The sequence below is a fragment of the Phocoena phocoena genome, chromosome 2 (genome assembly GCF_963924675.1).
Source record: "Phocoena phocoena chromosome 2, mPhoPho1.1, whole genome shotgun sequence".
NCBI classification, from domain to species: Eukaryota; Metazoa; Chordata; class Mammalia; order Artiodactyla; family Phocoenidae; genus Phocoena; species Phocoena phocoena.
Genome location: NC_089220.1, coordinates 144,042,188 through 144,055,439, shown reverse-complemented (window position 1 = coordinate 144,055,439; position 13,252 = coordinate 144,042,188). Strand labels below are relative to the sequence as shown.

The following is a 13,252-nucleotide window of genomic DNA, read 5'->3' as shown; positions in this document are numbered from 1 at the left end:
GGAAGTATAAAGATTATCCCTGTTCTTTGGCACTCACAGTCTGGTGAAGGGGTAGACATGGCCGTTAATATTTGACATGTAGGACAATGTGATAAGGAGGACAATGACCAGGGCCACTTAAACAAGTGAAGGAACACAGGAAGACTTCACAGAAGAGGTGACATTGGAGCTGAGTCTTGAAGGATAAACAGGAGTCTTCCAAATGAACAAAAGAGGAAAGAGCACTGCAGCCAGAGGAAAAGCACACTTACAAGGCACAAAGGGCAGAAGAAGCTGGCAGTGTTTAGGGAGCTATGTGAACGTTTGCATAAGTTGTACAGAAGAAGAATACGGGGAGAAGAGAGGCTAGAAAGAGACAAGTAGGGGTCCTTCATGATCAGGTTCATGTTTGCTAAGATCACTTTGACTGTAGTTTGAGAAATAAAATGAACAGGACCAGACTGAAGGCAAGGAAGCCACTGGCTGAGGCTCTTGCCCAGTTCAGCTTAGAGATGCTGAGAGACTGGACAAAAGGCACGACAGGGCGAGGAGAGAAGGGAACAGATATAAGAGGGTTTCCAGAAGCAGAATCAACAGGACCTGGTGAGAGGTAGGATGTGGGGTGTGAGAGAGCAGGACCCAGGAAGCCCCCTGGGTCTCTGGTTATAACCAAATCTTCCCCCCACAAAATTCCCTTTCCCTGGCTGTGATGGCATCTGCCAACCTTCAGCCCAAATTTCATTTCCAAAGCAGATACCACCCATAAACAGAAATAATTTCTAACTTACAGGATATCAGATCTTAAACTCGTAAGTGACTGACACACAGAACAGCAGAGATGGAAACAAATCGGCCGAAATTAAAATATTTAAATCATAAAAGGTTTCAGTCCTTTAACCATCAAAAGCTACAAACTGTCAGACATAAAATTTCAGGTTGAGTAAGTGAAGCCATGATGAAAGGGTATAATATTCCTGGAGAACTTTGTACACAAAGCAAACACCAATAAATCATTTAATAATTGCTGAATCTCCATATGTGTGCCAGACTGACCCAGGCCCATGACAGGACTTAATGAAAGTGTCCACTACAGATGAGTTTATTTTCCCCTCACACTCTGAGTTGGAGCATAGTGCCTCATAAATATTTAACTTAAACTATAAAACAGAAAGATCAACCTGGGACATTAATAGCAGAAAGTTAAGCTGAAAATCATATGGTGATAGCCTCCGTTTTAATCAATGTTCTATTACACACACTGCTATCGAGTTTTTAAAATGGTTTCATGTTCGGTATCTGACAACTACACTGAAAACACTACGGCCCTTATTCACATTGTTGTGCAATTTCCACTAATTTCTGACAAGGGAAAATACACATGTTTGGCTTTTCTCTGGCACAAAACCTTGATTATTTGGCTGTGGTCATCAGGATTTAAGATGCTGAGGAGTCTTCGTAAAGCACTTCATCTACCTTCATGTCATTTTCATCCACGGGGACCTGAAGGCAAATCTGCTCTTTGAAAGCCAAGGCCAGGGTGTAGGGCCTCACATCCTGGGACTGCAGACAGCGCTTCAGGTAGGCATCGTAGTAGCCCTTGCCCCGCCCCAAACGGTTGCCGTGTTTGTCAAACCCAAGACCCGGCATGAAGATGAGATCAAGTCCCCCTGCGGAAATGAGGAATAAAGTTACGAAGGTTAATGGTGTCTGGAAAAGACTGATCGCTTCCAGATCTGGTTTTTGTTTTTTAATGACATCATTTTCTCTGATTTTTAAAGAAATACATGATCACTCTAGAAAAATCCCAACAGTAAAGAGTTGGACAAAGAAAGAAGTAAAAATTACTCAGCAACTAGTAAGTCCGTCATCCATCCCCTAGCCGTTCTTTCATGTATACCTGTACAAAAATGCCAGATTCCCAGGCCCCGTCCACACCTAGTTAAAGAGAATCTCCAGGGATAGGGCCTAAGAATTCCTTTTTCTCTAATTTTCTTTCTTTAAGCATACAGCTGACCCTACATACTGTCCCAGGACACTGACAACTGAAGGAGTGGGAGAGGGTCAGAAAGAAGCCAGAAAAGACGGAGCTATTCTCAAAGTCGATGAGCAGAAGGAGGGTTAGCTGTTAAGAGAACCAAGCTTACCCTCTTCATTTCCCCTCTTACTGGAGAGGGAAGGCCGGGTTGTCCTGCTTCCCTGGATTCATGTGAGAGCAACCTTCGACCCACTCAGGAACATTCCAAAGGTACAAGATGGGGACCCATAATTGGTCCTCTGGCTGGAACTCTCCCAGGGAACACAGGGACCAGAACTGGCCATGGCATCATCAGGGCAGAGCAGGCTGCTGGAGCTCAAGGTAGAAGGCAGGGTCTTGAAAGTTATAAAAAGCTGACCACAGTGAAAGGTGTGATGAATGCTATAAAGGTCACGAGGATGTCCATGGATTTTGTGTGGTCCAGGGAACGGTCCTCCAGCCCCTGGCAGGGAGCAGGACGCACCAGCACTACTCAAGAGGCACATCGCTTACGCAACGCAGCAGTCTGTCTGTAGCCTTCCTGTACTGAGCCTTGGCCTTTTGAGGGCTGTCCTGGAGGCTTCTGGGTGACCTACAGCTTAGCAAGGGCTAACCACTCATGCAGCATTGCTGGCAAGGACATACCAGGGTTGGAAGCCATGAATTCTCTGGAACAGGGTGTTCAGAGTAGAGGTATTCAGACTGCCAGCTAGGCTGGCCCCCACTGTAGCAGCTGTTACGACTCCCTGCAGAGCCGTGAGGTGAACTCAGCTTCTCTCCGGCTCCCAGCACACACCTGTAATCCCTTGCCTGCAAAAATCTGGCAGAGCACGCCTCAGATTACAGTCCTGACCTTCTCATGGAAACCTGCTCGCCTACTCCAATCCAAACTTGCTAAGAGGCCCTGGTCTCTGACTTTCAACTTTCCTCCCTGTCCCCTGCCCTGCTCATCTCTCTTGGGAATAATGGTGGCTTGTGCACTTGACTTTGCTTCCTCCAAGTCCTCCTGATGTTGCCAGAGCACTCTTGGGCTTAAAGTTCAGCTCCGTCATTATACCCAGAACACACACGCACACAGCTTTTCCTAGGTTTCTTGTGTCTTCACAGTGCGGCAAAGGTGCTTTGTAAAGTCCTCTGGGGGATACACAGATACATCCCTGCCCTTCAGGAGACGGAGTTCAGTTAACATAAAAAATGCACACGTGTATCATCCATTCCAACGTAAGGCAGCAGTGCCTGCCAATTGCCCAAAAAGTGTTAGGGACAAGAAGTCCTAGAGACTTCAGCAGAGGGACAGCGACATGGCTGGGTGGTCAGGGAAGGATCCATGGGCAACTTTGACTTGACCTAGGTTTTTAAGAACGTGCCAGAGTTGGATCTGAGTGTATTTCAGAAACCAAGCGAAGGGGTTTCCCTGGTGGCACAGTGGTTGAGAGTCCGCCTGCCAAATAGGGGACACGGGTTCGTGCCCCAGTCCAGGAAGATCCCACATGCCGCGGAGTGGCTGGGCCCGTGAACCATGGCTGCTGAGCCTGCGCGTCCGGAGCCTGTGCTCCGTAACGGGAGAGGCCACAACAGTGAGAGGCCTGCATACCGCAAAAAAAAAAAAAAAAAAAGAAAAAGAAACCAAGGGAAGAATGGCAGGAGCAGATGATGAGGAGGGAATAGGGCAGAAGGACCAGGCTGAGGAGTAGCAGAGGCATGTGGAGTTCGTCAGGTAGGGGCAAAAAGATTTAGGAGTTAAAGGCAAAGAGACCCCTACAACCCAAAAACAAGTAACCCAATTAAAAAAATGGATGAAAGACTTGAATAGACATTTATGCAAAGAAGACCAAAAAATGACCAAAAGGTATATGAAAAGATGCTCAACATCATTAAATCATCAGAGAAATGCAAGTTAACACCTACATGAGACATCACCTCACACCTATTAAGACAGCTGTATTTTTAAAAAACAGAAAACAATAAATGTTGGTGAGGATGTGGAGAAATTGGAATATTTGTGCATTGTTGCTGGGAATATAATCACATCTCTGAGTATTTACCCAAAAGAACTGAAGTCAGGGTATTGAAGAGATCCTTGTACTCCCATGTTCACTACAGCATTATTCACAATAGCCAAGAGTTGTTAATAACCTAAATGTCCATCAACAGGTAACTGGATAAACAAAATGTGGTACATACAATGCAATATTATTCAACCATGAAAAAAAGGAAAATCTGTCATACGCTACAACGTAGAAGTACCTTGAGGACATTAGGTGAAGCAAACTAAGCCAGTTGCAGAAGGACAAATACTGCATGATTCCACTTAGAAGGTATCGAAAAGAGCCAACTCATAGAAGCAGAAAGTAAAATGGTGGTTGCCAGGGGCTGGGGGAAGAAGTAAATGAAGAGTTAAATCTACTGTACAACATTAACAAGCCTGTACCATATATTTTAAAATCTGTTAAGAGGGTGGATCTCATGTTATGTGTTATTTACCATAATTTTTTTTTAAGGCAAAGGTAACAAAAGGACAGCCAGGAAAATTTCCATCAGAGTCAACACACGAGAAAAAGAAAGTAGAATTTCAGAGCATTCACCTGTGGGCAGCTGGCAGACGAGAATGAAGGAAGGAAACACAAAGCTAAGAAAACAATGTTCTCAAATCCCTCGCGTTAGAATTAATGCTGCCCCCTCTATTCCTGCTCCTCTCTGTACTCCGATTATAGCTCTCCCGGAAGTCTACCTTGTACTACAGCTGTTTGTATACGTCTCTGGCTGCCCTACCAGATCGAAAATTTCCTTGAGGACCATAATTTTTTCCAAGTCATCCTCCATGCTTGAATTTTAATAGAATTCTAGGCCAACCTGAAAGATGAGTATATATATATATACATATTTTAATGATTTTGTTTTATGTGGACCATTTTAAAGTCTTTATTGAATTTGTTACAATACTGCTTCTGTTTTATGTTTTTTTTGGTTTTTTGGCCATGAGGCATGTGGGATCTTAGCTCCCCAACCAGGGAGTAAGGTAAGGACAAGACAATATCATTAGATTCAGCAACAAGGGAATCAGCAGGGCAAGGATACTTTAAGTGGGGAGATGGGTGGGGACAGATGCTGAGCTACAGAATCTTCACTGACCAAAAAAAAATGAGGAAAGAGGATTCTACAAAGGCCTTTATTTATTCTTGAGACTGAAAGTCTGTGCTAGGCACTGAGGATTCAGTTCACCTTCACAAAACATTCTTTTTAACTCTGGTCAAGGAGGCAGCAGCTGGGCCACAGACACCTCTTAGGATGCTCTGAATTTAGACTCCCCATCCTGGGTTCTGCAGAAGAATATAATCAGCTCAGCCAGTGGACTATCTTTGCCCTAATACTAAAGAGAAGGCTGAAAACAGTCAGTGTGAGAGCCCAGCAGTTAAAGAGAGCTTTCTAACCCTACTTTCAACATGTCCTGTGCAGAGCCTTCTATTTCTTTCTCCTCTCTCTTCTCTCTAAGTCGGGCGTCACGGCCATGTCTCCCGCAAAGTCCTCAGGAACTTCATGACTCAGGGACTCCTTCTCCAGGCACCTCTCTGCACTACTGCCAGAGTCCTCAGCTCCACTTGTGATTCTGAAGGTGCCATTTCTCCCAGAAGTCCAACTACTCACCCCACCTCCAGGCACTGCCGGTCCCAATCCATCCTAAAACGTGGGCTTTATCATGACTCCCCATGCCCCAGAACTTTTAGTCACTAACGATCTCTTAAAGATAACATCAAACTGGGTATGCGGAGCCCACTACACTCTCACCCCAGTCACCTCTCCAACAATACCTCCCGTTCAGTTATACTTGGGAGATCCTCGTTAAATGGATGGACTCATCCCACAAGCCCACCCCCCAACTTCCCGCTTTTGCTCTTGTGACGCTATTTTCCATGCCTGTAAGATCCTTCTAATCTTTTTATTAATTTGTCTAATCACAACAGTCCTAACAAACCTCAGTGAAACTTCCATCTAGTCCTCCCTGCCCATGCGGTTCAGTGTGACCAGCTCTTACCCTACACTGCGAGGTGCCCATGGTCCATTAAGTAGGACAAATCCTTTCCCCTACCTCTGGGAGCAGAGTTGTTGTGCTTCCCCAGAGAGATGCTGAGCTCAGTTCTATTTACTATGAAGGGAAGAATGAAAGTAAAAGACAGAATGAGATGTCTTGTGACCATATTTATCTTAGTTCCCTGACTATATTCAAGAAGTTACCAATCCCAGGGCTTCCCTGGTGGCACAGTGGTTAAGAATCCGCCTGCCAGTGCAGGGGACACGGGTTCAAGCCCTGGTCCGGGAAGATCCTACATGCCGTGGAGCAACTAAGCCCGTACGCCACAACTACTGAGCCCATGTGCTGCAACTACTGAAGCCCATGCACCTAGAGCTCATGCTCCGCAACAAGAGAAGCCACCGCAATGAGAAGACCGCGCACCACATAAAAGAGTAGCCCCCACTCACCGCAACTAGAGAAAGCCTGCGTGTAGCAATGAAGACCCAGTGCACCAAAAAATAAATAAAATAAGTAAATTTATTAAAAAATAATAAGTTACCAATCCCACTACTGGGCATATACCCTGAGAAAACCATAATTCAAAAAGATACGTGTACCACAGTGTTCACTGCAGCACTATTTACAATAGCCAGGACGTGGAAGCAACCTAAATGTCCATCGACAGATGAATGGATAAGGAAGATGTGGCACATATATACAATGGAATATTACTCAACCATAAAAAGAAATGAAACTGAGTTACTTGTAGTGAGATAGATGGACCTGAAGTCTGTCATACAGAGTGAAGTAAGTCAGAAAGAGAAAAACAAATACCATACGCTAATGCATGTATATGGAATCTAAAAAAATGGTACTGATGAACCTAGTGGCAGGGCAAGAGTAAAGATGCAGACGTAGAGGACGGACTTGAGGACACAGGAAGGGAAGGGGAAGCTGGGACGAAGTGAGAGAATAGCGTTGACATATATACACTACCAAATGTAAAACAGATAGTTAGTGGGAAGCTGCTGCACAGCACAGGGAGATCAGCTTGATGCTCTGGGACGACCTAGAGGGGTGGGATAGGGAGGGCAGGAGGGAGGTGCAAGAGGGCGGGGATGTGGGGATATATGTATACATATAGCTGATTCACTTTGTTATACAGCAGAAGCTAACACACCACTGTAAAGCAATTATACTCCAATAAAGATGTTAAAAAAAAAAGAACAAACAGATTATATGAAGTCAGAGCAGGAGCAATAATCTATAAAAATACTAATTGAGCTTAATGCAAAAATGCAAGAAGAGAGCACTTCAATTAAATATCCTTGCATGAAAAAAAAAAAAAGTTACCTGTTCAGACCATCCTACGCAGCATCTAACTCTCATCCAAAATCCAGCTTCTGGAAGAGGAGAAGAAAGCAGAGAAGCTAACACTTGTTAAGTCTACAATTTGTCAGACACTATTCTATGCCCCAGCGATAGAAGGATGAATTAAATCAGCTGCTCAGTACATCTACCTGGTGAGGCAGGAGGGCAAGGGTTACTACTCTCCCCCGAAACTTCACAGGTGAAGAAACATACACAGTGCTCAGAGAGGTCAAATTGCTCCTTAAAGGCATTCAGCTTATAAGAAATGAAGCTGAGGGCCGGCTGCCCAGGTGGATCACGATTTGACAGCACACAGTGCTCCTACTGCCAAAAGTACAAGTGGCCTTAGGCAAAGGCACAGAGGAAACATGACCAGGGCAAGCGCCTGAGAGACAGTGCAGCAGAGGGGTGGCGTGTGCGGACTTGGAGACAGGCTACCTGGGTCTGAATCCCAGCACTACCACTTATTAGCTATGAAACATCAGTCAAAACTGCCTTCACCTAAAATGGATAAGCATACTATGCTGTAAAGAGTCTCTAAGCTATTAATACCAAATGTCAACTTCGTCAATTGCTGCATGCATACTCCTTATGCCATGTGGAGACACGGGCGCTTCCGTTAAACAGGCTGATCAAACATGAAGAAGCTGAAACCCGAAAATAAAATACAGAATCAATCATTCTTAATAGCTCTTATGGTAGAACTCTCAAAAATCAATACCATATGCTTTGAATTCATTAATGCCTGCCTCGGAAAGAACAGATTGAAGCACGACCCCCTTGAATCACTTGATAAATGGAAAACTTATAAATGGAATATTTCCCGCCATATCAATAAACAAAGGATGTCACAGTCACCAATGATTGCAGCCCTCCAGCGTGAGCTGGTGAGCCAGGGCTGAAAAGAATACAAGCCATCTAGCAGCCATCAGACTGCAGCCACTCCCTGCAGTGAGCCCTGAGGAAACTCAGGATGTGAAAATAGAGGATACAGCCCCCAGATAGCTGAGGTGCACATCAAAAGAATGATTTCAGTGAGCCCAGACTCTTGCATCTCCCCATACACAAAAAAGCGCTAATTTTCTTAACTTGAGATACCTGGTTTTCTTTGTTTAACAATAATCTTTTGACATTCCCGACTACCTGCCCTTTGTTGAAAAATTCCTATATATCCTGGCTCCTCCCTCGCCCCCTCGGAGCAGTTTCTAAGAGCTATCTGAGATGCTGCCTCCTGGGCTGCAGTCCTCATTTTGCCCCAAATACAACCTAACTCACAACTCTCACATTGTGCATTTTGTTTTAAGTCAACACACTCTTCATAGTACAACAGTAGAGAGCATACAAGCTAGTAAACAAAACCATTTATGTGCTCATAGTCATAAAATATACTCAAGTTCTGATTATATATAAAAATTGGGTTTTCAAAAAATGTCTTTCCCTGCAAATCCATAATGATCTTAAAGAGTATTCAATGAAACCACCTAACACAGACAGCTATTTTAAAAAATCTCATTGTAAATGCAGCTCCACTCTTTCTGCTATGTTTGGTCACAATGTATTCTGCCCACTTGGGACTCTCCATATAGAATCAAACACACTATAGTAAAAACCATCTATTAAAGACACGATTATCATATGATTGATATTTCTGTGTTGTTACTATAAGATCCTTTCTTTTAGCACAGGTCCTAACATTCATGTCAAAATACAGGGACTGTATTTGTCACAAGAGCACTGGGACAAGCACCCAACACCATGTGAGGCATCCGTTCCCCTAGGATCCCCAGGTATGACAGGTCACTCCACTAATCAGCTAATGAGGTATTCAGAAGGTAAGACAATCTCTGTGTGTCTTATATTTAAAATCTAAGTGTTTCCAAGTTCAAGCTTGTAAACCCTGCAAACACTGACTACGTGTTTAAATGAAGGAAGTAGGAGATGATAGAAATTTAGATTCTTCTAGGTAAAGCTGAGAGCAAAGAAATAAGAAACATGAATAGTATTTGGTGACTTAGCTGCTGAGTATCTTACCAACAACATCCTCCTCCTCCTAACCCAGAGAGCCCTGAAAAATATCGAGGACAACAGGACAGAATTTGAGCTAAGATGGATTATAAAGACCGATCACCCTTTTACCTATAATAAATATTGGTAAACCCCTATAAGAATATCTCAGGAAGGATCCGAAAAAAAAAAAACAGTAACAGTGGTTGGCTCTGGAGAAAGGAATCAGGGAACAGGACGACTTACTTGGGTGGGAAGGACACTTTACACTTTCACTCTATCCTTTGGACAGTTTGTATTTTTTACCATGTGCCTATATAACCAAATTCTGCTAAAACCTTTTAAAACATGAGCCTTCTAGTGTTTCAAGGACAAGAGCCTTGGAGGCTATATAGCACAGCAATTGAGTGTGCCGGCTTCTAGAGAGACTGCCTGGGTTTGAATCCCCTAACTACCACTTACTAGCTAAGAAACATTAATCAAGTTACTTACTCTCTCTTAATTCTCAGTTTCTTCTCCTTAAGACGGAAATAATACTACTACCTACTTTGATAGCGTGACTAAATAAATAAATAAAGGCAGGTATGTAAAAGCTCTAGTAAATGTTCAATAAGTGTTAGCTGTTATTATACTTAGGGTATGAATAATACTTATTCTCTTTCTGTGAACTCTGAAAGTTAGCTCTTGTTGAATAATCAAAATAGTCCCAGCACTAATACTCCAACAGTTACAGTACATAGCCCAAACCACCTGTAATGGTGGGTAGACTCTCTATTGCCAACTGTGTGCAGGCAGGCCAGAGATATCCACAAGTGAGTGCCCGAGCCCTGAGCAAAGCAGGGGGCCATGTGGACTCTCTGAAACACGAAGTCTCTGAAATAGATGTCATGGAAAGGATCCCGCCTGTTACAAATGGCCTTTCCCTTTACAGAGATCCTTTGAAAAGAAGCTGTTGGGACTTCCCTGGTGGCGCAGTGGTTAGGAATCTGCCTGCCAATGCAGGGGACACGGGTTCCAGCCCTGGTCCGGGAAGATCCCACATGCTGCGGAGCAACTAAGCCTGTGAGCCACAATGACTGAGCCTGCGCTCTAGAGTCCATCTGCCACAACTACTGAGCCCACATGCTGCAACTACTGAAGCCCACGCGCCTAGATCCCATGCTCCGCAACAAGAGAAGCCACCACAATGAGAAGCCCACGCTCCGCAACGAAGAGTAGCCCCCGCTCGCCGCAACCAGTGAAAGCCCTCACGCAGCAACAAAGACCCAATGCAGCCAAAAATAAATAAATTTATTTTTTTTAAAAAAGTTAGTTATGGGGCTTCCCTGGTGGCGCAGTGGTTGAGTCTGCCTGCCGATGCAGGGGACACGGGTTCGTGCCCCGGTCCGCAAGGATCCCACATGCCGCGGAGCGGCCAGGCCCGTGAGCCATGGCCGCTGAGCCTGCGCGTCCGGAGCCTGTGCTCCGCAACGGGAGAGGCCACAACAGTGACAGGCCCGCATACCGCAAAAAAAAAAAAAAAAAGTTAGCTATTTCCTTAAGTGCTTTTTATTCTATCATAATGCTAGCAAGATATATAGGAAATAACTCTAAAATTATGTCAATATGAAATGATAATTTGATACACATTATTTTCTAAATCATCACCATCACCATAAACAACTACAACTGTCTCCTATATGAGAGAGCAAGTTAGACGCTAAAGACCAAAAAAGTGAAAGTGAAGGTCCCAATACTTTACTATAGGGGCTGGAAAACTATGACCTGTGGGCCAAATCTGGCCTGCTGCCTACTTTTGTAAATAAAGTTTCAACGGAACACAGCCATGCTCTGCTTTCATACTAAAAAAGCAGAGCTGAATGGTTGCCACAGACATTGTTTGGCACATAAAGCCCCAAATATTTACTATCTGGTCCTTTACAGAAAAAGTTTGCAAAGCCCTTATTTGGAGCATCTACCATAGGTTAAAAAAGAAAACAAAACAAAACAAAACTATATTTCAGCTTATCCTATCTTCGCAGATATCGACCAAATAAATCTTACTGGAAAAAAAGAAGTAAACTGTCTTTATTGCAGATATGCAAAAATGCTTTGCAGGAAATAGATCAACAGCAGCAGTAGCTTTATCCAAATGGCATTTTCTAAATGTTTACTTTGGCTCTGAGTGTGGGATACTTTCACCGTTGTTCATAATCAGATGGACCTTCAAAAGTTCAACAAAACTCAGAAGAAATTATAGAACTTCCTACGATTTTTCACTAACCTCAGGCAACCTCTGGTTGTCTGATTTTTCTCATCTGTAAAATGGATAGATGGAAACCTTCAATTTCCCAGATCTCTTTAGATTCAAAGCTTAGTGATTCTGAGAATTTTAAGGACAATTCCCTGTATATCTGTGTGACACAATCAATAAATAAATTAAGTCAGTCACAAAAAAGCAAATGCTAAATGATTCCACTTATATGAGGTATCTAAAATAGTCAAATTCACAGAAACAGAAAGTAGAACGGCAGGTGGGAGGGGGAAAGGGAGATTGTTTAATGGACACAATTTCAGTTTTGCAAGATGAAAAGGTTCTGGAGATCTGTTTTACAACAATGTGAATATACTTAACACCACTGAACTTATACGCTTAAAGATGGTTAAGAGGAAAACAAAGGAAAGATCAGCGGCTTCAGAGAGCCAGGCTGAGTCTTCAGGAAAATCAGAACTCCACTGGCAGGTGGGGAAATCACGGAGAACAAGTAGGCAGTATCTTCAAGATTACAGACAGGGGAGAAAGCAAATAGATCTTCTCTGCCACTTAAAAAAACTCGACATAGAATATTCCTAGTTAAGCGGTTTCGTTCCTTATAAAATTTATTACAAAACTGCCCACTCTTCCTACACACTACTAATGATCTGTCAGAAGGGACTCCTGAGAGGGCCCTTGTCAGCCAGATCTCTGGGCTGCAAACGAGACCCAGGACTCTGGACACCACAGTTCTACCCCTCCCTAGCCATAGAAAATTGGATTTCCTTCGAAGCTTTTAAAAATCTTTAGAAAGGGTAAAACAAATACGTTCCTTTGTAGTCAAGAAACTGTTCTGTATTTTGATAGTTGTAGTGGTTACACAAATCTATACATGTGACAAAACTGCATAGAAATATGCACACACATACATATAAATGAGTAGATGTTGAAACCTGAATAAGGTTGGTAGATGGTACAAAGTGAATGTCCCATTTTTGACCTTGTACTACACTTGTGTAAAAGATTATTATCAAGGGAAAATGGGTGAAGGCTACTTAGGACCTCTCTGTACTATTTTTTTCAACTTATTATTTCAAAACAATAAACCTTTAGGAAAGCATCACATACTGTGACTTCCACCTCAGAAAGTCTAAAACCATGATACAACCACTATGGAGAACAGTATGGAGGTTCCTTAAAAAACTAAAAATAGAACTACCATATGATCCAGAGATCCCACTCCTGGGCATGTATCCGTAGAAAACCATAATCCGAAGAGATAAATGCACCCAATGTTCACTGCAGCACTATTTACACTAGCCAAGACATGGAAGCAACCTAAGTGTCCATTGACACATGAATGCATAAAGAAGATGTGGTACTTATATACAATGGAATATTACTCAGCCATGAAAAAGAATGAAATAATAATGCCATCTGCAGCAACATGGATAGACCTAGAGATTATCATACTAAGTGAAGTCAGTCAGAGAGAGAAAGACAAATATCATATGATTATCTCTCATATGTGATATCTAATTTTTTTAAATGATACAAATGAATTTATTTACAAAACAGAAACAGACTTACAGATATCAAAAACACACTTATGGTTACCACAGGGGAAACGTTGGAGGGG

At 43.0% G+C, this 13,252-nt stretch overlaps 1 protein-coding gene across 1 annotated transcript in view; it reads right to left on the bottom strand.

The window, feature by feature from the left end:
• Positions 1-1,396: 1,396 nt before the first annotated feature.
• MTHFS (methenyltetrahydrofolate synthetase) overlaps positions 1,397-13,252 on the bottom strand; it is a 49,985-nt gene continuing 38,129 nt past the window's right edge. The window contains exon 3 of the mRNA XM_065872657.1: positions 1,397-1,646. Within this exon, the coding sequence (XP_065728729.1) occupies positions 1,414-1,646 (233 nt within the window). The 3' untranslated portion in view covers positions 1,397-1,413. The remainder of the gene's footprint in view (positions 1,647-13,252) is intronic.